General features: G+C 32.7%; 4 protein-coding genes and 1 long non-coding RNA gene across 6 annotated transcripts; 3 read left to right on the top strand and 2 right to left on the bottom strand.

Annotated features, from left to right (window-relative positions):
- The first annotated feature begins 1,160 nt into the window (after window positions 1-1,160).
- LOC115716034 (monooxygenase 2) lies at window positions 1,161-4,286 on the top strand. The gene is made up of 6 exons (XM_030644761.2): window positions 1,161-1,366; window positions 1,453-1,599; window positions 2,594-2,662; window positions 2,749-2,914; window positions 3,344-3,572; window positions 3,647-4,286. Exons 1-6 carry the CDS (start codon window positions 1,293-1,295, stop codon window positions 4,186-4,188), a joined length of 1,227 nt encoding a protein of 408 aa, XP_030500621.2. The 5' UTR covers window positions 1,161-1,292; the 3' UTR covers window positions 4,189-4,286.
- A 707-nt stretch (window positions 4,287-4,993) lies between these two features.
- LOC115702400 (uncharacterized) lies at window positions 4,994-5,998 on the bottom strand. Its single transcript, XR_004008865.2, has 2 exons — window positions 5,564-5,998; window positions 4,994-5,442 (listed from the first exon to the last, which is right to left on the bottom strand). It is a non-coding gene; the product is annotated as an uncharacterized LOC115702400 (long non-coding RNA).
- Window positions 5,999-6,829: 831 nt separating this feature from the next.
- On the bottom strand, window positions 6,830-13,472 carry LOC133032092 (uncharacterized). The gene is made up of 2 exons (XM_061105924.1): window positions 12,263-13,472; window positions 6,830-7,034 (listed from the first exon to the last, which is right to left on the bottom strand). The coding sequence occupies exons 1-2, from the start codon at window positions 13,470-13,472 to the stop codon at window positions 7,027-7,029; spliced, it is 1,218 nt and encodes a 405-aa protein (XP_060961907.1). The 3' UTR covers window positions 6,830-7,026.
- Window positions 13,473-16,231: 2,759 nt separating this feature from the next.
- On the top strand, window positions 16,232-19,450 carry LOC115702904 (monooxygenase 2). 2 transcript variants are annotated; one of them, XM_030630365.2, is made up of 6 exons: window positions 16,232-16,533; window positions 16,628-16,774; window positions 17,302-17,376; window positions 18,183-18,348; window positions 18,442-18,679; window positions 18,758-19,450. In XM_030630365.2, the coding sequence occupies exons 1-6, from the start codon at window positions 16,460-16,462 to the stop codon at window positions 19,303-19,305; spliced, it is 1,248 nt and encodes a 415-aa protein (XP_030486225.2). In that variant the 5' UTR covers window positions 16,232-16,459; the 3' UTR covers window positions 19,306-19,450. The 2 variants fall into 2 exon arrangements, with proteins under 2 accessions (XP_030486225.2, XP_030486226.2); XM_030630366.2 differs by lacking the exon at window positions 16,628-16,774 and having other exon boundaries at window positions 16,276-16,533.
- Window positions 19,451-21,938: 2,488 nt separating this feature from the next.
- LOC115702905 (monooxygenase 2) lies at window positions 21,939-25,463 on the top strand. Its single transcript, XM_030630367.2, has 6 exons — window positions 21,939-22,151; window positions 22,243-22,389; window positions 23,415-23,489; window positions 23,591-23,756; window positions 24,436-24,673; window positions 24,752-25,463. The coding sequence occupies exons 1-6, from the start codon at window positions 22,078-22,080 to the stop codon at window positions 25,297-25,299; spliced, it is 1,248 nt and encodes a 415-aa protein (XP_030486227.2). The 5' UTR covers window positions 21,939-22,077; the 3' UTR covers window positions 25,300-25,463.
- Window positions 25,464-25,706: the final 243 nt, after the last annotated feature.

Below are 25,706 nucleotides of genomic sequence, written 5' to 3'. Positions count from 1 at the left end.
TCGTCACCAACAATAATCTTGAATCAATATACTATAATCTTAATTAATTAGTAAAGCTTAAACCTTAATTGATTAGCCATCGCCTACGTAATGAAGAATAAAAACACCAATATGGTTTTTTGATTTTGTAACTACTACAACACAACAAAACATAACACTACATACAAAAATACACACTTAGACACAACGTATTGGCTTCCGTCACATCCTATTGATTTTACCAAAAATATAACCCACATGATCCTCCTACAATTAAAACATGTTCCTCTCAATCATTTTATATAAGGTTGTTTCTTTAATTTAATCACCCATTTAGAATGTATTTGATTTGCATTAATCAAATCTCCCCAACCTATAAAAGTACAAATTGAATTAGTTATTTAAATTAGTTATTTTTTAATATTACATTATTTATTAAAAAAATATTTTTTCATTCACATAGCTACAATGAAATAAAATAAATTATTATTGTTTTATGTTTTAACAATAAATTAAAATAAAAAATAACAAATTTAAAAAAAAAAATTATATTTTTATGAAAAAATATTTAATTTTGTTTTAGATTATATATTTCATATAAATAAGGGTAAATACCATTTTAGACCCTCTGTTTTACAAAAGTGACCAATTGGACCCTGTATTTTGTTAAATGACAAAATGGACCTTGTATTTTTTAAAATAGTACAAATAGGACCCTGAATTAATTTTTTGTCAAAATAAAGTTTAATTATAATCCGATCTAAAAGTGTTATGACAAAACTGTTCACATTTTTTGTATCTGTTCGTATTAAGCATTGTCTTCAAGTTGGTTGTATTAAAAAAAAAGTTGTCAAAAATTAAGCTCAGGGTCCTATTTTTACTATTTTAGAAAATACAGGATCAATTTTGTCATTTAACAAAATACAAGGTCCAATCTGTAACTTTTGCAAGATATAGGGTCCAAAATAATATTTACCCTATAAATAATATTGAAATACACATCTAAACTATTAAGTTTTAAAATATTAAATTACTATTTTTTATATTAAAATATTAATTGTATATATAATTTTTTTAAAAAATATATAAATATGTGTGGACTGAATTGAATTACATGTTAATCAACATCTCATACCTACAAGTATAAATTTTAGATTTTTCAATCTAATACAAATTGAATTTGGTATTTTATAAAAGCCTCTAATTTTATAGATTATCAATTAAAAACAAAAAACCCAACTCAAGGTATATAAATACTAACTAGACCCTTTTCAATTTATTGCAATAGTCATTGTAGGAAGAAAACAAAAATAATGGAAGTGAGAGAAGATATAGTGATTGTGGGAGCTGGAATTGCTGGTCTAACGACCTCCTTAGGACTTCACAGGTACATAAAATTGACCCTTTTATCTTCTATTTATATATATTGATTATATGATTTTTGAATGGAAAAAATGAAAATGTTTTGAATAGGGAGGGTATCAGAAGCTTGGTATTGGAAAGTTCAGATAGTTTGAGGACAACTGGGTTTGCTTTTACAGCTTGGACTAATGCTTGGAAGGCCTTAGATGCAGTTGGTATTGGTGACTCCCTTCGCCAACGACATGATCTCTTCCATGGGTATACCCATATTATTCGTGTCTAGTATTTTTCTCGGTATCATATCGCTATTAGTGTAATTAAGTATCAGGTCTTATATAACTTAAGAAAATAATTTTTAAGGAGTATCGCTAATCAATTATAAAACGCCACTTATAAAAGATATAGTACCCAATAGAATGCTCGATATACTTTTTTAATCAACCATTCCTTTTTGGGTGCCTAATATTATCATGACTTAACATTTAATGTGTGGACTCAATATTAAAAAAAAACTAATAATAAAAGAATATTTTTATTGGGCATCGTAGTGTCTAGTAGCTTTTAGAGATAGCTTTTAAAGATGACTAAAAATTATTATATTAAATTATATAAAATTTAATAATTAATTACACTAATAATAATATCTAACGAGTAGAGTACTAAACACCATTAATTTTTTCATTTCTCATAATAATATGTTACTTTTTTGTGCTGGTTAATATTTAAAAGTAGTCATACCATCAATCCAAATTATAGAAACAAGACAAAAATTTGTTTTTCTCTCTCCCCCACCTCATCTCCTTGAGCTTACTTATAACAAACACCTCTTGTGTGGTCATAAAAAGATGTGTGTATTAGTAGTCCTAAAGTCTCAAATTATACATTATAATATATACACTTAAATAAAAAAGAAAAAATAATGTAAGAATGTCAAAAGTAGTCATACCATCAATTCAATTAGGTCAATAATACTCTAGTAAGTACTATGCTGGGTAAGTGACTCGAGATGCTGGGTTCAATTGGGCCATCTCTCTAGTTCTTAATGGCCCAATTAAACTCAGCATCTCGAGCAACTTGTCCGTGCAGTAACATGGTTTGGAATTTCGACTTAAATCATAATAAAAGACTTTTCTGCTTTCATTAACATATATTGGAAAATTTTTACATTAAAACATCACTAATATTTTCCAATATGTATATATATTTGTGTAACAAGTGAGCATAAAACGAAGAGATTTGGTTAATTACACAGGATCTCTACCACTTCTACCATTTCAGGAGTTCAGACCTCAGAGAAGTCATTTAAGGCCAATGGAAAACAGTGAGTCTCATATATATATATATGTATTATTTGTTTTTGGGCCATACATTAATTCCACTTATTTAATTTTGTATAAATATTATCAGAGGAGACCATGAAGTTAGGTGTGTAGTAAGGAAAGTTCTATTGGAAACTCTTTCAAATGAACTCCCAACTGGTACTATCAGGTTTTCTTCTAAGGTGGTTTCAATTGAGGATTCAGGCTTCTCTAAGCTTCTTCATCTTGCTGATGGAACCATTATAAGGACCAAGGTAAACTAAAATACTTTACTATACAAGATTAAGGTCACGTTTGGTTAGAGGTAATGAAATGGAATAGAATAAAAAAGAAACAATTTTCATTCTATTCTTCTGTTTGGTTGATATTAAAGTATTGGAATGTACTATTTGATAGAATGACTATTCTATTTTGAAATTGAAAAAAAGACCATTCTAATGCATGATGAGAAAAAATTTAATAATTTTTTTATCAATTTTTTTACGAATTTTAAATTTTATTTCATTCCAATTTCTATTCGTATTCTTATTCCTATTGGCTATTCTTATGTTTTTATTCCTCCCAACTAAAATTTCACCTAATTTAATAATTATTATAAAATATCAATAGCCATTTACTAGACACCACTGATACCTAATAGCAAAATGGTCTTATAATTTTATTAACTGTATGAAATTAAATAGGTGTTGATTGGGTGTGATGGAGTGAATTCAGTGGTGGGAAAATGGTTGGGATTGGGAAAGGTGTCATTTACAGGAAGATGTGCCATTAGAGGCTGTACTTTCTACAACAAAAGCCATGGATTTGACCCTAAGTTCATGCAGTTCTTTGGTCAAGGTGTAAGATCTGGTGTTTTGCCTTGTGATGTTAACTCTGTCTACTGGTTTTTCACATGGACACCTTCACAACAAGGTACATTAATTATAACAAAACAATAACTTGTACACTCAAAATTAGTACTAATTAGTTACATGTTTGTTGTGTAGAGAGACATAGAGAAAATGATCCAGCTGAAATGAAGCAATTTGTATTGAGCAAGTTAGGAAAAATGCCAGAGAAAGTTAAGGCTGTGATTGAAAAAACTTCACTAGATTGCATTATGTCATCCCCATTGACATATAGAAACCCCTTTAAGTTGTTATTGGGAAACATCAGCAAAGGCAATGCTTGTGTTGCAGGGGATGCCCTTCACCCTATGACACCGGATGTCGGCCAAGGCGGCTGCTGTGCCTTGGAAGATGGCATTGTTTTGGCAAGGTGTCTTGCTGAGGCCTTAATGAAACAACCAATCTACAAGAAAAGTGATGAAGAAGAGTATTATAGGATTGAAATGGGGTTGAAGAAGTATGCTAAAGAGAGGAAATGGAGAAGCTTTGATCTCATAACTACTTCTTATATAGTTGGTTTTTTCCAGCAAAGTGATGGGAAATTGATGACTTTCATAAGAGATACATGTTTGGCTAAATTCTTAGCTGGTTTGCTGTTGAAGAAGGCTAGTTTTGATTGTGGAAAGCTCAAGCTTTCTTGACTATTACTACTATTACACTATACTACTACTACATCATGTAATCTAAGGATCTTCCCTTATCTTTTGGATTTCACAATAAAGCATGATTGTTTTTTAAATTCCAGCCTTATTAAGTTTAAATAACTTAGATAGTTGATTCCCCATGTCTTTGCCCAATAATACCTCATCTCAGGTTAAAATATCCTTCTCGGTCTATGTTAGCGTCCTGTATTTTACTTCGTGGGATTTCCGTAACAAAGCTTTCCATGAAGCTATTGTCTCCACTGCTTTTCGAGTTCAAAAGAAGATCTTGGTTGCAGTTGAAGAAGCCTTGAATCTGAGGCCTACGGTAGCGAGGCAGATGAGTGTGGTCGTTAAATATCAAGTCATTTTTTATTGGTATATTTAAATTAATTTTTTTAAAAAATATAAAAATTCATGACCTAGACTAATTAAGGATTGTCACGTCATAACAGCTAGGTACCTACACCAATTTTAGGATTGTAATTTATGTATTAATACTGCAAAAAATTAAATTTAAGTATTTATTTGCAACTAGGATTTAAATTACTCAATTTTACTTAGTTGGTAAAAATTATTCTAGGAGGTCATGTCTTGGGATAAAACTAACTTATACTTATACTTAGGATACAATTTAGAGACAAAAGTTTTTTTCCACCAAAGAGTAATTGTGGAGTTAGAAGAAGAGGTAGGTCTATCCATGGTGTATAAGGATATGTGATATTTTTAAAAATCATAAAAGGATTGCATATATTTTAAATTTTTATTTTTTATTTTTTTGGTCTTTGAGCTGAGTGGACAAGCCTGATCCGTAAATATTTTAATTCATCTGAAGCATTATACTTAAAAATACTACGATAAGAAGAGAATCGAGAACTTCTAGCCAAACAATGTACTATTCGATTTGCAGATCGTTTAACAAAAATTAGACTAACATTATTTAATGAAGAAAGCGATTCTTGGCAGTTAGATCAAATCGAAAGTAGAAAATATTGGAAGATGACTACGAATAGCTTGAATAGTAACCATGTTGTCTGTTTCAATAACTGAGTTTACCCATTGATTACACTTCACCCAACTAAGAGCTTCTTTCTCCCATAGCCTCTGCCTCCTCACAAGCTCTTTGTAAGGCCCCGGTGTGGCTCCTAACAACAAGCCCCAACCCGAACTTGCCATCTTGCTCAAACATAGCGACATCGACATTCACTTTGATTGTGTTAGTAGAGGGTTTAATCCATAGCTCAGCTCCATCATCTGATAAACAAAAATTTATAGATGACTAAGAAGTTTTGTTCTGAGCTTTCTTCTATTGATCAAAGCTTGATGAAGCCAAAGCCAGGACATGTGACACAAGAGGAGTCTTTTTATTCCATACCAAGTTGTTTCTCGCTTTCCAAAGTTCCCAACAAACCATGGCAGCTGAATATAGCTTGTCATCTTCGAGCTTACAAAAGAGATGAGAAATCCAAGCACCAAAAGTTGCAGGAACATGAGCTATGGTAGCAGTATTTACCTTAGTCCAACAAGAAGAAGCAAATTGACATGTGACTAAAATGTGTTAGATAAAATGTGTAAGAAGCAGCCTTGTTTAGCTAACATAATCAAATTAAAGTCTTGAATGGATCGAAAACCCATCCCACCTACAGATTTATGAATGTGTTAAATACTAATTATACATGAATTTTTAATTTTATGTTTGAGATAGACAAAAAGTTAATATTAATTAATTATCTAAAATTAATAATATTAACTTTTTCTTGTAAAGTAAATGGAATTCTATTAATAGGTTAATCAAACATAGTCTATTACATGCAGATATTGTCCAATTAACAAAATCAAAAATAATAAACTAACCAAGTTGTTTACAATAATTAGGAAAAAAACAAAGAATGTTATGGAATTTGAACCTATGACCTTAAACATTATGATGAATATTTGATATTTATAATACACTAAAAAATTTTACTTAAATAAAAGCCTAATAATTTTTTTTATCTTTTTATTTTGGGCCCCCGAAAAGTGTGGGCCCTAAGCACGGGCCTAACCCGCCTATGCCTAGGGCCGACCCTGGTCACTAGCTGTGATACATCACAAGATACGAAAAATACTAAATTTATATTCTTAATGAACAATATGTGATAAATCACACCTACCAATGACAATCAACAAAAATCTTTTAATTAAAATTGGGTAGACACCCTCAATTATTGAAACTAGAATAAAATAAATTATCATGATAACCCATGCTCAAAATTCTCAAAATTGAAAATCAATCAATATGAATAAGAGAATTATGTATGGACCCACATAATGGCAAGAGGGGGGAGTTGCTCCTAAAAAAATCGAAAAAAAAAGATATAAATATTTTAATTAGTAAAAACATATATTTTAATTAAAAGTAAGTAATTAAGAAAATGTATCCTTTGTTTTCTTATTTTTTATTAAACAATCTGTTAATATAATTGTTCATAGTCTTGTTAGAGAATCTTATTAAATCAGTCTTCATTAGGGTTGATGTACAATTCAACAAATTAATAAAAATTTGTAACGCCCTTACTTACGTAAAATAAGATGCCATAAATAAACTGGCGTTAAGATACTAGTGTTGCCTTTATTTTAAAAAAAAACACTTTTCAAAACATGGGTACCCAGTTGAAAATAAAGTATTACCACTTAGGGAAAAGTAATAGAAAATTTAAACGACAACATCCTCGATAAGTTTAATAAATTAAAAAAAAACTTTCAGCGGAAGATGGCCAAGACCACACGCAGTTACATGATCACACGAGATACACCCCATGCTGCCCAGACTCAACTTGTCACCGAAAGCTTACAGGCTTACTTATCTGCACATAGGGGGTAAATAAGGGGTGAGCTGCAAAGCCCAGTAAGGAAAAACACAATACTATGTACCAGCATTCACACATCATAGCACAAACATATACATCAAACATACAACAACCTAATCATAAGTATAAATAGAGGCAGCCACACAAATACTGAAATACCACACACTCACACTCACAATCACACTCCAGCTTCCATACAAATGCAGGTGTCTTACGTTCTTAACCGTAACGCAAGACCAATAACCGGTGCACCCTTACGTACACTGCCTCACTTACCACATCACCATACATGTGTGGTTTCCAACCACTTCCAAGTACCTGGAACATGATTAAACAACCATATACAATTCATCGATAAAACACTATTTCACCGAAACTATCACATTCCACAGTTTCAATACAATTTATTCAAGCAGTCATACTAGATACTCAAACCATATAAAAAGCAAGTATAAAGTATCATTATTTTTCCTTACCTCAACTCCGCTGTAATTAACTCTTACGATACCTTCTAGGCCCTATAACAATTAGTGAAACCCTTAGTCCACCGATAAACTCAATATATTTATTACTCTTACTGTACAGCAAGTTTAACCTAGAATTTGACATATAAAACGTTTGAATTAGAAGTCCTACTGTTCACAAAGTTTTTAGTTAATTGAAAGACCTTTCTAACGGTATAAAGATCATCAAAATCGGAGCTATAATCTAGGAGTTATGCATGTTTTCTCAAAACAGTTTCTTTAAAATCCTGGATCACGCCGATTTCTGAATACAGCCTAAAAATAAATGTTTTAAAAATAGTTACACCCTGATCTAGACAATACTTTCTTCATAAAAAATGTAGCTATTTTCCTAAGCTTTAAAACGAGATAAAGATCTTTTAAAATGGATCGAAATTGAGAGAGATATTGAATTTTTACTGAAGACACTTTTTCTGAAACGAAACTTAAAACGAAATACCATAACCGAGTAAAGATCCTAACTTTTGACTGGTAAGAACTCCGAACTAGGGAAAGGTTTCTTCAAAGAAAATATGGATTATTGAATTATCTTTCTAACAGTACAAGAATCGCTTGAAAATAATAGATATCGAGAGAGATATGACACTTTTACTAAGGCAATATCGAAAAGAAATTTTAAAAAAAACTGTAAATCGACAGTCTGTAAAACATGAATTTTTTGACATCGAAATATTCAGAATTAGGAAAGAGTTTCTTCATAGAAAATATAGATCATTAAATTATCTTTAAAACGGTACCTAGATCACTGAAAACGGACCTATGGGGAGAGAGATATGATAGTTTTATGAAAGCCTATTTCTCTGAAAACGAAAATAAAAACAAGTACGAATTTAAAACAAGTACGGAACGATGATCGGTTGATTGCTAACCCCGAAGCTCTTAAGATTAAAACAATTGATTTGGTTCAATAGAGAGAATAAAAAAAAGAAATTGAGAGATGGTGAGAATAAGGGAATACGATACTATCTCATTTGCTTAGGGTTATAGAGTATATACGTATATAACATATCGTATAATAGGTTTAAATTTAAAAATAAATATCTAACTAATCGAGATAAAATTATGCTTTGATTTAAATTTAAATTTTAAATTTTAAACTAACTAACTAATCTAATGCTTCACTATTTATTTATCTCACTATTTAATATATATATATATATATCATTTTTTTCTAATCACACACGCACAACAACAACAACAACAACAACAACAACAACAACAATAATAATAATAATAATAATAATAATAATAATAATAATAATAATAAAAATAAACTGGATATTACATTCTACCCTCCTTAAAGGAAATTTCGTCCTCGAAATTAGACTTACCAAAAAGTTCGAGTCTTGTTCTTTCATGTCTCCCTCCATTTCCCACGTTGCCTCCCTTTCTGAACGGTTGCTCCACAGAACTTTTACTAGAGGAATACTTTTGGACCTTAACTCCTTCGTTCCTCTCTCTATAATGCGAACTGGTCGCACTTCATAACTCAAGTCCTGCTTTAGCTCCATTCTTTCATAGTTCAGCACGTGTGATGGATCCGACACGTATTTTCGTAGCATAGAAATATGGAACACATTATGCGTCTCAGCTAATACTGGTGGCAATGCCAGTCGATAAGCTACCTGTCCCACTCTGTCCAATATCTCAAAAGGACCTATAAATCTTGGACTTAGCTTTCCTCGCTTTCCAAAACGCATAACCCCTTTCATAGGTGACACTCGAAGGAACACTTTATCACCCACTGCAAATTCCACATTCGTCTCTTTGCGTCGGCATAACTTTTACGGCGGCTTTGTGCGGCTTACCATTCTATTTCGAATCTTTTCTACCGCTTCGGTGGCCTCTCTTACTAGGTCTCGGGCCTAAGTATCGCTTTTCGCCAACCTCATCCCAAAGGTAGTGGTGATCGACACTTCCTCCCATACAACATTTCATAGGGTGCCATCCCTATTGTAGATTGATAGCTATTGTTGTACGAGAACTCCATTAGTGGCAAATAGTTGCTCCAGTTACTTGGGAAATCCAACGCACAAGCTCGTAGCATGTCTTCTAGTATTTGAATAGTTCGTTCTGATTGTCCATCAGTTTGAGGGTGGAATGCCGTACTCAACTTCGAGGTTTTGTGCCCAAAGCACTTTGCACACTTTCCCAAAACTTAGAAGTAAAAACTGAACCTCTATCAGATACAATGGTCTTTGGGACTCCGTGTAGCCTTACAATTTCTTTTACATATAGTTCAGCATATTGCTCTGCGTTGTAATTAGTGCGCACAGGCAGAAAATGTGCTGATTTAGTGAGTCTGTCGATAATCACCCAGATGGAATCCTGTTGTTTGCTGTTCTTCGGTAACCCTGTCACAAAATCCATAGCAATATCTTCCCATTTCCACTCAGGAATATCAAGAGATTGCAACAGCCCTGCAGGTCTCTGGTGTTCGGCCTTAACTTGCTGGCAGGTAAGACATTTTGCTACAAATTCTGCTATATCATTTTTCATACCGGGCCACCAATACTTACCTTTCAGATCATTGTACATTTTGGTTGATCCTGGGTGTAAAGAATAGGGTGTAGTGTGCGCCTCTTGTAAGATTTTTGATTGCAACTCCGCTTCCTTAGGTACACACACCCTTGTCTTGTATAGTAGAATACCCTCTTCATTAACTGAGAAGTCCCCGGGTTTCCCATTTTGTAGTTCGACCCGCTTCTTGATTAAAAACTCATCTTGGGCTTGTTCTTCTTTGATATTCTCTAATAAATTTGATTCAATTGTGAGGTTAGCTAGCTTTCCTGTTACTAACTCTATTCCAGATCTCTCGATTTCCTGTTGCAACGGCACTTTTAATGCCCTTAACATTGATAAGCTTGCATAGTTGCGTCTGCTAAGTGCATCCGCCACTACATTAGCCTTTCCAGGATGGTACAGTATCTCACAATCGTAATCTTTTACCAGTTCCAACCACCGCCTCTGTCTCATGTTGAGCTCTTTCTGTGTAAAGAAGTACTTTAGGCTTTTGTGATCCATGTATATTTCACACTTCTTTCCATAGAGGTAGTGTCTCTAGATTTTTAATGCAAAGACCACTGCTTCCAACTCTAAATCATGAGTCGGATACCTTGTCTCATAGTCCTTTAGCTGTCTAGAGGCATAGGCTACCACCTTCTCATTCTGCATCAACACACAACCGAGCCCTTGCTTTGATGTGTCGCAGTATACTACAAACTTGTCTTTGTTAGTTGGAACACACAGACGAGTCTTGTTATGAGTTTATCTTTCAATGTCTGGAAGCTTTCCTCACATTTATCTGTCCATGCAAATTTTTGTTGCTTTCGAGTCAAATTCGTCAATGGTGTGGCTATTTTTGAGAACCCTTCAACGAATCTCCTATAATATCCAGCTAGTCCGAGAAAACTCCGAACCTCACTTGCGGTTTTTGGTTTTGGCCAGCTCTTCACTGCTTCAATTTTCGCAGGGTCCACCTCTACCCCATCTTTGGACACTATATGGCCTAGAAACGCCACTTTCTCCAACCGGTAACTCACACTTTTTGAATTTGGCGTACAATTGGTGCTCTTTGAGTCTACTTAGAGTTAGCCTTAAGTGCTCCTCATGCTCTTCCATTGTCCTTGAATAAATGAGTATGTCATCAATGAATACCACCACAAACTTGTCAAGATATTCCTTGAATACTCTATTCATTAAATCCATGAAGGCTGTTGGGGCATTGGTTAACCCAAATGACATCACTAGAAATTCATAATGCCCATACCGTGTTCGAAATGCCGTCTTTGCTATATCTTCCTCTCGGACTTTCAATTGGTGGTACCCAGATCTCAAGTCGATCTTTGAAAAGACGATCGCCCCTTGTAACTGATCAAACAAATCATCGATGCGAGGCAAGGGATACTTGTTCTTTATAGTCACTTTGTTCAGCTCTCGATAGTCTATACACATCCGCATACTACCGTCCTTCTTCTTGACGAACAACACTGGCGCACCCCAAGGTGAGTAACTTGGTCTAATGAATCCCTTGTCTAAAAGATCTTGTAGTTGAGCCTTCAATTCCTTCAATTCATTGGGAGCCATGCGGTATGGAGCCCTCGAGATTGGTGCTGTGCCTGGCGCTAACTCAATCACAAATTCTATCTCTCTATCTGGGGGTAGCCCTGGTAGGTCTTCCGGAAAAACTTCTTGGAATTCACATACTATGTGGACATTCTCTGGCTTGAGGGTGGTTTCTCTGGACTTGTCTACTATGCTGGCCAAGTATGCTTGACATCCCGCACGTATCATCTTTTGTGCCTTTAGAGTACCGTAACTAGCGGTAAGCTTGACTTGACTTTGATTCCTTCAAATATGAATGCCTCTCCAGATTCAGGGGTGAAAGTCACTGTCCTCTTTCGGCAGTCTATTGTTGCTCCATGTCGTGATAGCCAATCCATACCCAAGATAAGATCGTAATCCCTCATCTCCAGCTCTATCAGATCTCCACTAAGTTCCTTGTCTGCAATCCTTATTGGCGCATCCCGCACTCCTCTAGATGATATCATAACCTCGCCGAGGGCAACTCCGTCATGAACTTATAACTAAAGTTTACATACGGTAGTTCTAACTTATCTATCATCTTTAAAGCAATAAATGAGTGCGTAGCTCCAGAATCAAATAAAACAGTACATAGTTTTTCAGAGATAGAAATCTGACCTGCAACCACAGTGTTACTAGTCTCAGCCTCCCCTCTGGTTAGTGCAAATACTCGAGCTGGGACAAGTTTGTCATCCTTGAGTTGATCACCTTTTTGTGGACAGTCCTTCTTATAGTGGCCTGGTTGCCCACACTTGTAACAAGTCTTGCCTTTCAGTCGACATTCTCCCGGATGCTTACGACCACATGTTGGGCATAGCGGGTACTCCACATATGGCTTCTTCCCTTTGTAGTTATTGGACCCTATCTTGTTTCTCTTGTCGGCTTCGTTGTGTTGGTTAGTTGGCAGTTTTCTTTTGTTATCACCACCTCCATTACTGGCCTTTCTGGCCTCCCACCTTGCTGTATTGTCTTTCTGTATACGACTTTCACACAACTCAGCTTCTAGGGCTTTTTCTAGTACCTCAGCATACGTGGTTGCCCTTACTCCTGACATCGCTATGTCCCGACTTATTCGGGAGTCGAGCCCTTCAGTAAAACGATGAATCCTCAGAAACTCAGTAGGAACCAGATCTGTGGCAAACTTTGCTAATCTGTCAAATTGGCGAGCATACTCTGTAACTGTAGACTTACCCTGCCTCAAGTTTGTGAACTCATTAACTCTAGCTGAGCGTATTGCTTCACTGTAGTATTTTTTGTTAAAAACTTGTACAAAGTCAGCCCAGGTCATTGCGGCCACATCCCGTGTTTGTTTAATAACATCCCACCAGATGCGGGCATCCTTTTTCAATAAACTATCAGCACAAGCTACACTATCTCCGTTACCGAGCCGCATGTACTCAACAATACCTTCCACTGTTCTTAACCATTCCTCAGCTTCCATTGGATCTGAGCCCCCTTCAAAATTTGGTGGGTGTTGCTTGCGGAACCTTTCATATATTGGTTCCCATCGACCCTCCGGCACAGGCATGTATTGCACCGGCAAAAATTGATGTTGTCCTTGATTGGGTTGTTCCTGACGGTTGAGAGCCTCTTCATCTCGCTTCCTAATTTCTTCCTTGAGACGAGCAACTTCTTGCGCCAAATCTTCTTGTTGTGGTGGCACCACTACAGGGGCATTTTGGTGTTCTTGACCAACTACCCCAGCAGGGACTTCGTGGTTACCCCCACCTTGACACAGTTGCGTCCATTTACAGGGGCATTTTGATTCTCCTGGATCACCGCCTCGGCAGGGACATGCTGGTTTCCCCTGCCTCGACCGCGAGCACATCCTCGCCCTCGACCTCTAGCTCGGTCTCTTCATGTACCGCTCTTTCATTCAAGCGGGTTGATCTTCTGGGTTCACCGTTTTCCATCAAATCCCTTAACTTGTTCTTCAAAAGAAAGGAGATGGTATCGCTAAGAAAAATAACCAAAGATGTATCTCGCTCAAAAAGGAAATATCTATACACTAAATTATATAAACTAAAAAAAAACGTAAATCATCAAGCAACAATTCACCATGTAAAATAAATAAATAAATAAATAATCTTCACTCATAAAAAAAAATTACACTAATAAGAAAATTGTTTGAGTTATACTAAAATTCTAACTCCGAAGAATCAGTTAATTGTTTCGATTAACCATACCCTAAACTTCTAGCTAACTAAAGGAAAATTAAAAGATAAAGACTAAACCAAATTTAACATATAAGACATAACATATATAAAGCATACATACTTGATGACAAGTTGATCCTTTGCAGCGATGGTGTGTATGTCGCGTGAATTCAAGATCAATGTAACTGTGGCTCTGGTACCATTTGTAACGCCCTTACTTACGTAAAATAAGATGCCATAAATAAACTGGCGTTAAGATACTAGTGTTGCCTTTATTTTAAAAAAAAACACTTTTCAAAACATGGGTACCCAGTTGAAAATAAAGTATTACCACTTAGGGAAAAGTAATAGAAAATTTAAACGACAACATCCTCGATAAGTTTAATAAATTAAAAAAAAACTTTCAGCGGAAGATGGCCAAGACCACACGCAGTTACATGATCACACGAGATACACCCCATGCTGCCCAGACTCAACTTGTCACCGAAAGCTTACAGGCTTACTTATCTGCACATAGGGGGTAAATAAGGGGTGAGTACATAAAAGCCCAGTAAGGAAAAACACAATACTATGTACCAGCATTCACACATCATAGCACAAACATATACATCAAACATACAACAACCTAATCATAAGTATAAATAGAGGCAGCCACACAAATACTGAAATACCACACACTCACACTCACAATCACACTCCAGCTTCCATACAAATCTGGAGTGTCTTACGTTCTTAACCAGAACGCAGTACCAATAACCAGTGCACCCTTACGTACACTGCCTCACTTACCACATCACCATACATGTGTGGTTTCCAACCACTTCCAAGTACCTGGAACATGATTAAACAACCATATACAATTCATCGATAAAACACTATTTCACCGAAACTATCACATTCCACAGTTTCAATACAATTTATTCAAGCAGTCATACTAGATACTCAAACCATATAAAAAGCAAGTATAAAGTATCATTATTTTTCCTTACCTCAACTCCGCTGTAATTAACTCTTACGATACCTTCTAGGCCCTATAACAATTAGTGAAACCCTTAGTCCACCGATAAACTCAATATATTTATTACTCTTACTGTACAGCAAGTTTAACCTAGAATTTGACATATAAAACGTTTGAATTAGAAGTCCTACTGTTCACAAAGTTTTTATTTAATTGAAAGACCTTTCTAACGGTATAAAGATCATCAAAATCGGAGCTATAATCTAGGAGTTATGCATGTTTTCTCAAAACAGTTTCTTTAAAATCCTGGATCACGCCGATTTCTGAATACAGCCTAAAAATAAATGTTTTAAAAATAGTTACACCCTGATCTAGACAATACTTTCTTCATAAAAAATGTAGCTATTTTCCTAAGCTTTAAAACGAGATAAAGATCTTTTAAAATGGATCGAAATTGAGAGAGATATTGAATTTTTACTGAAGACACTTTTTCTGAAACGAAACTTAAAACGAAATACCATAACCGAGTAAAGATCCTAACTTTTGACTGGTAAGAACTCCGAACTAGGGAAAGGTTTCTTCAAAGAAAATATGGATTATTGAATTATCTTTCTAACAGTACAAGAATCGCTTGAAAATAATAGATATCGAGAGAGATATGACACTTTTACTAAGGCAATATCGAAAAGAAATTTTAAAAAAAACTGTAAATCGACAGTCTGTAAAACATGAATTTTTTTGACATCGAAATATTCAGAATTAGGAAAGAGTTTCTTCATAGAAAATATAGATCATTAAATTATCTTTAAAACGGTACCTAGATCACTGAAAACGGACCTATGGGGAGAGAGATATGATAGTTTTATGAAAGCCTATTTCTCTGAAAACGAAAATAAAAACAAGTACGAATTTTACCTGAAGATTTCGAAGACACGGAACGATGATCGGTTGATTGCTAACCCCGAAGCTCTTAAGATTAAAACAATTGATTTGGTTCAATAGAGAGAATAAAAAAAAAGAAATTGAGAGATGGTGAGAATAAGGGAATACGATACTATCTGGCTGCTAGGGTTATAGAGTATATACGTATATAACATATCGTATAATATGTTTAAATTTAAAAATAAATATCTAACTAATCAGATAAAATTATGCTGATTTAAATTTAAATTTTAAATTTTAAACTAACTAACTAATCTAATGCTTCACTATTTATTTATCTCACTATTTAATATATATATATATATATCATTTTTTTCTAATCACACACGCACAACAACAACAACAACAACAACAACAACAATAATAATAATAATAATAATAATAATAATAATAATAATAATAATAATAATAATAAAAATAAACTGGATATTACAAAATTCTATATTTACTTTAAAAAAAAAAAAACATTTATGTTGTTTTACTAGTTAAGTTACTTTAAGAGCATTTTTTATTTTTAATACTACCCACTCACTCCCTTACAAAAACCTAATAATTATAACAAACTGTACTAAATTTCAATTCTCAAAGATTCGAAATCCAAGCAAAACTTGTCGTTGAAATTATTAGACAGAGTGATGATAGGTCATTCCCAACGTCATCATCATCATCATCTTTCTTCACTGAGTTCTTTGCACCAACCATTATATAAATATAAACCCCAATATGTAAAACTACTCTTAAAGTATAATTAATAGTAGTATGGAAATTGTTGAGGATGTTGTGATTGTAGGAGCTGGAATTGCTGGCCTCACTACATCCTTGGGACTTCACAGGTAATAATTTCTTAACTAATCTCTCTTTGTTTGTGTCTCCATAATTATATATTATATATGATATAACAAAAAAGGTTGATGTGTGTGAATTAAGGTTGGGTATTAGAAGCTTAGTATTGGAATCAGCAGAGTGTTTGAGGATAACAGGGTTTGCTTTGATGGTATGGACCAATGCTTGGAAGGCTTTGGATGCCATTGGTGTTGGACTTTCTCTTCGCCAACAACATCACACCCTTCTTGGGTACCCTACTTATTCTCTCTCTCTCATACTAATACTTTATTAGGAAAAGTATTCGGACATTCTACAATAAACCTCTTAAAATGATATTTCGATAGATTACATATTTAGTTTGGTATTTAGAACAAAATTTAAGTCTAATTTTCTTTTATGATCGTTTACGTTGTAGTTATTTAAGATTGTTTGTAATTTTTTTTAAAATTTTTAAATAATCTATAGTGTCAAAAATAAGGTATAAATATTTTATTAGACCTGTGTGATTGTTTTTTTTTATAAGTGTGGTATGTAACTATTTGAACTTTATTTTCAACATAGAAAAATTATATAGAATTTTCTGAAAATTTAATTAATGTACGTGAGAAAAAAAAATAGAATAAAAAAATCTTTTATAAAAAATTTACCAAATACTCATTTTGAGGTGCATAACAAATATATGTATGTATGTGTGTATTTGTATATATGTAAATTGTAATGGATGTGGGATGAAACTGAGCAAAGTAGAGATTGTGAATTGTGAATTGTGAGTGCAGAAATGTTACTTCATCTACAGAATCAGGACTCCAAACAGCAGAGATGTCATTTAATAAGGCCATAGGAAAAACACTGTAAGTTATCATTGTATGTATATATCTCCAATCAAGTCCTTATTTCTAATTTCTAATATAAACTATATATGAACTTAAATGTTTTACATACATTATAAAAAGGGCTTGTATGGTATGTCCTTTTTTTCCTTCTCTTTTAATGTATTGAATTATATTATATTAATATTATTTAATACAATATTATGATTAATATTAAGTTGTATTAAAAGGTTGTATAAAGTTATAATATATTTTCAATAATCTCGATCGTAATATAAATTTCAAATCGAATTAGGTCGGGTCCGAGTTTGGATCATGGGTCCGGTCCGAGGTTAGGGGTCTTAAGTCTAGGTCTGGGTCTGAGTCAAAGATTAGGATTGATTCCGAATCTTTTATAAATATTATAATACACAGACTATTTGTTATGTATTACATAATACAACTTATATTCTATTAAATTTTTTTGTCATAAATAATTAATACAATACATTGATTGGGATATGATTTTGTCCCGTTATTGTACTTTCACGGATTGCAATCCGTGATGTACGGCAGCCGTCAGATGAAAAAATTATTTGATCTGACAACTGAGATTGATCTAGGAGTAATTAGGGTTAAAAAGTAGAAACGTACCCTGACACTCATTTAATGTATCCTGAGACCAATCTAATGTACCACGGAATACATTCCGTGAAAGTACATCACGCGACAAAATCATATCCCTACATTGATTTATCTAATCTAAATATAATATTATTTATTATTTAATACAATACGACTATTATACGACAACCAAATGAAGCCTAAGATTGTGTGATAATTCACAGTGGAATGCATGAAGTTCGGTGTGTAAATAGGAAGTTGCTCATGGAAGCTCTCTCAAATGAACTCCCAAATGGTACTATCAGATTCTCCTCCAAACTGGTTGCTATTCAAGAATCTGGTTTCTTCAAGCTTCTTCATCTTGCTGATGGCACCATCATTAGAACTAAGGTAATATAATATAATTATATAATTTTAAAACCCAAATTCAAAATTAAAACTTTTTTTTTGGGGGGGTCTGATTCATAAGTATTATGACTTAAGGTGTTAATAGGGTCTGATGGAGTGAACTCAGTGGTGGCAAAATGGCTAGGATTCAATCAAGCTACACATACAGGGAGATATGCCATTAGGGGATGTGCAACTAATTTTGACTCTAATAATCATGGATTTGAGTCACTTTTTAGTCAGTTCTTTGGCCATGGTGTTAGATTTGGTCTCATCCCTTGTGACCCCAGATTTGTTTATTGGTTTTTTACTTTTGCTACTTCCCTTGACCAAGGTACATAGTTTTTTTTTTAACTTTGTTGATTTGATATGTGTTGTGGCTGATTTCTTGGTTGTTGTATTTAATATGTAGAGAAAGAGCTTGAAGAGAACCCAACTAAAACAAGAGAGTTTGTATTGAGTAAATTGGGAATGATTCCTGATCAAGTAAGAGGTGTATTTGAGTCCACAGAATTAGAAGCCTTCAAGTTAATATCTCCACTAAGATATAGAAAACCATGGGAGCTTTTATGGAAAAGCATAAGCAAAGGCAATGTTTGTGTGGCTGGGGATGCCCTCCATCCCATGACACCGGACCTCGGCCAAGGCGGCTGCTCTGCTCTAGAAGACGGTGTCGTTTTGGCTAGGTGTCTTGGGGAGGTGTTGCTGAGAAACTCGAGTAAGAAAAGTGAAAAACTTGAAGAGGAATATAAGAACATTGAAATGGGGTTGAAGAAGTATGCAAGTGAGAGGAAATGGAGGAGCTTTGACCTTGTTGCTACAGCTTATGTGATTGGTTTTATACAACAGAGTCATAATAAAGTTTTAAGCTTTTTAAGGGACAAGTTTTTGGCTTCATTTTTGGCTACTTGGGTGTTCAAGAAAGCTGACTTTGATTGTGGAAAACTCACTAACAATTAAAATAGTTTCAACTTGTTCTTTGTTTTTGGTATTATTAATGTGTTTGACATTATTTCTAGCCGAAAGAGTAACTCAGTTTGAGCTATGTATACTTAATTTGAGATATTATGATTAAAGGTACAACCGAATAATGTTTGATATTGAAGACATACAACTAACATAATAATGTATTATATTTAGAGATTATTTTTACTAATTCATAGATAGAAAATGTATTATATTTAGACTAGTTTAGGGAGCTCAAGTCTTGTTCTTTGTTCTAGTAGTTCTGATCATAAAACACACTGTTTCATAGATTAGTCTACACAATTTCTGGTGTTATTATTCTTTTACTGTTTCAATTGTTAATTTGGTTATTAATTAATTTCTTGTTTAGCAAATTAATTCTTTGACACTTGTTCTTGATTGAGGTGTTTTGACTCACAACAAATAGTATTAGAGTCAAGTTAAATTTAAAGAGATCAAGAACTCTATTGCCTTACTAGTTTAGGCACGTTAAAGTATTTTTCACAATTATTGTGCTAATATTTTTCACGGATTAGTTTGGTTAGATTTTTAATTTTTTCAAACTAAATTAGTATTACGGTTTTTTAAAAATTAAAATCAAACCAGACCAATTAAATGATCAAACAAAACCAAACCAATCAACACAAAAACGGATTGGTTTGATTTAAAATTATAGTTCGTATTTCCTAATTGTTCTAAGTTTTTACAATAATTATTCATTTTTTTTAATTTTTTTCTTTTAATAAACTTATAATACATAAATAACAATAAATTTTTTTATCATAATAATATTAAATCAATAACAATAAATTGTTTCCTCCTACAACAAACAATAAATCAAAATTCTTGAAATAAAAGGTCAAACGATAGACAATGAAATGACTGAGTGACACTAAAACGATTAAACGACAATAAAGAAGAAAACAACAATTTAAGAAACGTAATGGATTAAGTGAAGTGGAAAACGACGATAAGAAGAAAGGATAGTAAGCCAGCCATTGGTTCATAATTTACTACAAAAGGTCAATAATTATAATTTCACAATATAGGGATTATACCTTATTTTAAAGACTTTTTCTTTTTTTAAAACGAATTTTAGACGTTTAAATGTGTTAAATAGTAATTATATATAAGTTTTAAATTTTATATTTGAGATAGAAAAAAAATATTATTTAACAATTAATTGTCTGAAAAATAAAATATTTATTAGAGTAATTTGTTTTATAAATACTTAAATTTAACTCTCGGTTACACATAAATAGTTAAGTTTAATTTATGTATGTATCTCAACATTAAATATTAAGTTATTATTTATGTGTCATTTTTATATTGGTATATTTAAATTAAGGGTAAATACTATTTTGGACCCTGTATTTTGCAAAAGTTGCAGACTGGACCCTGTATTTTGTTAAATGACAAAATGGACCCTATATTTTCTAAAATAGTAAAAATAGGACCTTGAGCTTAATTTTTGATAACTTTTTTTTTTATACAACCAACTTGAAGACAATGCTTAATACGAACAGATACAAAAAATGTAAACATTTTTGTCATATAGCACTTTTAGATCGGATTATAATTAAATTTTATTTTGAGAAAAAATCAATTCAGGGTCCTATTTGTACTATTTTAGAAAATACAGGGTCCATTTTGTCATTTAACAAAACACAGGATCCAATTGGTAACTTTTGCAAAACACAGGGTCCAAAATGGTATTTACCCTTAAATTAATTTGTAAATAAAAAAATAAAAATTTAATGCAATCAAGGACTGTCACGTGACCACTTGACACTTAACGCTCGGGTACCAATGGAAGTTCTAGAAATATAATTTAGGTATTAAATCCGTCAAAAGTTAAAATTAAATATTTATCTACAATCAGAAGTTAAACTTAACTATTTATGTCGTAAATTATTCTATTTATTATTTGTAATATCCAATCAATTTCAATTAGAAAATGTAATTAATAGCTTCCAATTGTCTCTAATAGTTTATGTGATGTTCTTTTAAATAATTTGAATTAATGAAATTGTATTTTTATTTGAAAAAAAATAGCTCCCAATTACCTTTAATTATATGATTATTAAATACTTAAGTTTAATTTCCAGTTAGAGATAAATACATAAGTTTAATTTTTAACTGTAATAATATCTAAGTTATATTTATGTAATTTCTTTAGGTACTGACCGCGTTAAGTGTGAAATCATTATTTATGTGTCATTTTTTAATGGTATATTTAAATTAATTTTTAAATAAAAATAAAAATTTAATATCCTAGACCAGACTGCCACGTTATTGACTAGACACTTAACAAGATATCTACGAAAATTTCATAAATATAACTATGAAAAATTAAAATGAAACATTTATCTGCAATAGAAAAATAAACCCTAGATATTTATACCACAAATTACACTATTCATTATCTCTAATATGCAATCAATTTCAATTAGAAAGTGTATAGTAGATTCCAATTACCTTTAATTATATGATTATTATAGATTTCAATGTGAACAATTAATTCAATGTGACAATCCAAACAAAACGTGTCGTTGAAATAATTAGACAGAGTGATGATAGGTCATTTTCAACTTCATCATCATCTTTCTTTGAGTTCTTTCCAACCATTAATTATATAAATATGTACACATAGATTATAGATATATAAAACCCCATTACGTGAAACTACTGTTACATCTAAACTAAATAGTTAAGAGTTAGAGAAATCAATGAAACCAAGTTTAGTAATTATAGTATAATAGTAGAATGGAAATTGTTGAGGATGTTGTGATTGTAGGAGCTGGAATTGCTGGCCTCACTACATGCTTGGGACTTCACAGGTAATTTCTTAATTAATCTCTCTCTGTTTGTGTCTCCATAATTATATATTATATATGATATAAAGAAAAAGGTTGATGTGTGTGAATTAAGGTTGGGTATTAGAAGCTTAGTATTGGAATCAGCAGAGTGTTTGAGGATAACAGGATATGCTTTGATGATATGGACCAATGCTTGGAAGGCTTTGGATGCCATTGGTGTTGGACACTCTCTTCGCCAACAACATCACACTCTTCTTGGGTACCCTATTTACTCTCTCTCCCTCTTATATATTCTACTCACATCTCATACTAATACTGGTAATTTTATAGTAAATAGTAAACCTCCTAAATGGGTTGTTTCGGGTTTTGGTACATTCTACTTATTTAAAATTAGGCTAATTAGCAATTTTTCTCCCCGAATTTTGACGTGTACTAAATCATGTCCCCTGAATTTTGTTGGCGGTTAAAAATTCCTCCTGAACTATTGAGATTGTTAAATTTAAGGACTTTTGTCTAATTTTATTTAATTTTACTGTTTCAGGTACTAAATCATGCTCTCCAAACTTTGATGTCTACTAAATCATGTCTCTCAAATTTTTATATGTATTAAATCATGCCCCCTGAACTTTCATCCATGTTAAAATTTTTTTACTAAAATTAAATAAAAGTCCTTAAATTTAACAATCTGAATAGTTCAGGGAAAAATTTTAACGGCGAAAAAAGTTCAGGGGGCATGATTTAGTACATGTCAAAATTCGAGGGGAAAAATTGCTAATTAGTCTTAAAATTATTCGTAAATTTTTTTAAAATGTTACTAAAAAAAGTTTGATGTGGATGAAAATTTAGGAAATATAATTCGGTACATGTTAAACTTAGGACATGATTTTATAAATATCAAAGTTTGGGAGCCACAATTTAAAATATAGACAACTGTTATATTAGTAAAACTGAATGAAATTAAACAAAAATTCTTTAATCTAACAATCTCAACAGTTCAGAACAATATTTTAACGGCCTAAAAAATTTAAAAGACATGATTTGGTACATCTCAAAATTTAAAGATAAAATTTTTAATTAATTTTTTTCTTATATAAATGTTAAGTAATTATTTAAACTTTATTTTTTAACGCATTAAATTAATCAAAGGTGTACAGTAAATTTTATACCTTACTATTAAAAAGTATGTATATATATACGTATGTGTATGTATATGATGGGTGTGGAATGACACATAGCTATGATTATGAAGTATGAAACTAACCAAAGTAGAAATTATGAGTGCAGAATTGTTACTTCATCTACAGAATCAGGACTCAAAACAGCAGAGATATCATTTAATAAAGCCAAAGGGAAAAAAGTGTAAGTTAATTTAATGAGAAAGGCTAAGGAAGATGTTTTAATGTTTAAGGACTTTTTATTACATGCATTATGAATAAGAGTATGTATGTGATAATTCACAGTGGAAAGCATGAAGTTCGGCGTGTACAAAGGAAATTGCTCATGGAAGCTCTCTCAAATGATCTCCCAAATGGTACTATCAGATTCTCCTCCAAATTGGTTGCTATTCAAGAATCTGGTTTCTTCAAGCTTCTTCATCTTGCTGATGGTACTATCATTAGAACTAAGGTAATATAATATAATTATATGATTTCAAAACCCAAATTCATAAATTAAACTTTGGATAAGTAACTCAACTTTTGAGTTTAGCAATACAAGTTGATGGTAAAATTGTAATTTTTCGTCAAATTTTGTCAATATAGAATTTGTTTATGTCTTAAATTGGTTACCAAACTTAATTTTTTAATTTATATAAGAAAACTGTTATTTTTTATCTAGATAGGCCCGACCTTGGGTATAGATGGACTGACCTATGCTTAGGGTTCACCTAGCTCAGGGTTTAAGAAAAATTTTACCCTTTTAAAATTATACATTTTTTTTACTGATTTTGAAAAATATCATATTTTCTTTTCCGAATAAAAGCCCAAAAATATATTTTTTCTTCTAATAGCTCACTAAATTTTAAGGGCAGTCCTGCGTTCGATTCAATGATTTAGAATTTGAGTCTCACATGCTTACAGTTAGAAACTCTAATGAAGTTTGTACTAACAAAATTAGACTAAAGTAATACTTTTATTAACATTAAATACTTATGCTGCTAAAAAAATTATTGAATTTACGTCGGTTAGAAATTTAAAACTTTAAATACTTATACGGTAATCATCCCTAAATCTTTATTTTTTTGGTAACGATTTGGGTCTGATTCATAACTACTGTTGATGCTTGTTGTTAATTATTATGAAATAAGGTGTTAATAGGGTGCGAGGGAGTGAACTCAGTGGTGGCAAAATGGCTAGGATTCAATAAAGCTACACATACAGGGAGATATGGCATTAGAGGATGTGCAACTAATTTTGCCAATAATAATCATGGACTTGAGCCACTTTTTAGTCAGTTCTTTGGACATGGTGTTAGATTTGGTCTCGTCCCTTGTGACCCCAAATTCGTTTATTGGTTTTTTACTTTTGCTGCTTCCCATGACCAAGGTACTAAAACAATTTTATTCTTTTAACTTTTTGATGTGTGTTGTGACTGATTTCTTGGTTGTTGCATTTTATATGTAGAGAAAGAGCTTGAAGAGAACCCAACTAAAACAAGAGAGTTTGTATTGAGTAAATTGGGAATGATTCCTGATCAAGTAAGAGGTGTATTTGAGTCCACAGAATTAGAAGCGTTCAAGTTAATATCTCCACTAAGATATAGAAAACCATGGGAGCTTTTATGGAAAAACATAAGCAAAGGCAATGTTTGTGTGGCTGGGGATGCCCTCCATCCCATGACACCGGACCTCGGCCAAGGCGGCTGCTCTGCTCTAGAAGACGGTGTCGTTTTGGCTAGGTGTCTTGGGGAAGTGTTGCTGAGAAATTCGAGTAAGAAAAGTGAAAAACTTGAAGAGGAATATAAGAACATTGAAATGGGGTTGAAGAAATATGCAAGTGAGAGGAAATGGAGGAGCTTTGACCTTGTTGCTACAGCTTATGTGATTGGTTTTATACAACAGAGTCATAATAAAGTTTTAAGCTTTTTAAGGGACAAGTTTTTGGCTTCATTTTTGGCTACTTTGGTGTTCAAGAAAGCTGACTTTGATTGTGGAAAACTCACTAACAATTAAAATAGTTTCAACTTGTTCTTTGTTTTTGTATTACAAAGTACAAAAGCACATTAAGTTATACAAAGGAAGGCTCTCTCTGTACTAATTTGTATCTTTTTTTTTTGTTGAAGCACTAGAGCTTTTGATATGCAATACAAAGATCAAAACTAATCAAAGAAAACAAATAACGCCAAGTTTAAAGAGGTTTAATCAATTATTGTTGACAGTGGCAATTGTCTACTCCCTAAGGGAACAGTCTTTAGCTTGGATCTTTATTAATCAAATACTTAGTTACAATGAATGAGGATGGAGTTCTCTAGTCTAAAACTCTATACAATTATTTTAGAGAGGAGAGTAGAGATTAGAGATCAATGAGATTAACTAGATTGTATTTATAGACCTGTTTAAGATTGTTGGAGTGACGCAAT

This window comes from Cannabis sativa, chromosome X (genome assembly GCF_029168945.1).
Source record: "Cannabis sativa cultivar Pink pepper isolate KNU-18-1 chromosome X, ASM2916894v1, whole genome shotgun sequence".
In the NCBI taxonomy this organism is placed as follows: domain Eukaryota; kingdom Viridiplantae; phylum Streptophyta; class Magnoliopsida; order Rosales; family Cannabaceae; genus Cannabis; species Cannabis sativa.
The sequence above is the reverse complement of the archived record's forward strand: the minus strand, read 5'-3'. Positions and strand labels throughout refer to the sequence as shown.

Coding starts and splice junctions, on each gene's coding strand:
- LOC115716034 (XM_030644761.2), top strand. CDS start 1,293: ATGGAAGTGAGAGAAGATATAGTGATTGTGGGAGCTGGAATTGCTGGT. Junction 1,367..1,452: donor ACCTCCTTAGGACTTCACAG/GTACATAAAATT, acceptor TGTTTTGAATAG/GGAGGGTATCAGAAGCTTGG. Junction 1,600..2,593: donor CGACATGATCTCTTCCATGG/GTATACCCATAT, acceptor TTAATTACACAG/GATCTCTACCACTTCTACCA.
- LOC133032092 (XM_061105924.1), bottom strand. CDS start 13,472: ATGTGCTCGCGGTCGAGGCAGGGGAAACCAGCATGTCCCTGCCGAGGC.
- LOC115702904 (XM_030630365.2), top strand. CDS start 16,460: ATGGAAATTGTTGAGGATGTTGTGATTGTAGGAGCTGGAATTGCTGGC. Junction 16,534..16,627: donor ACATCCTTGGGACTTCACAG/GTAATAATTTCT, acceptor GTGTGAATTAAG/GTTGGGTATTAGAAGCTTAG. Junction 18,349..18,441: donor GCACCATCATTAGAACTAAG/GTAATATAATAT, acceptor TTATGACTTAAG/GTGTTAATAGGGTCTGATGG.
- LOC115702905 (XM_030630367.2), top strand. CDS start 22,078: ATGGAAATTGTTGAGGATGTTGTGATTGTAGGAGCTGGAATTGCTGGC. Junction 22,390..23,414: donor CAACATCACACTCTTCTTGG/GTACCCTATTTA, acceptor TTATGAGTGCAG/AATTGTTACTTCATCTACAG. Junction 24,674..24,751: donor TGCTGCTTCCCATGACCAAG/GTACTAAAACAA, acceptor TTTTATATGTAG/AGAAAGAGCTTGAAGAGAAC.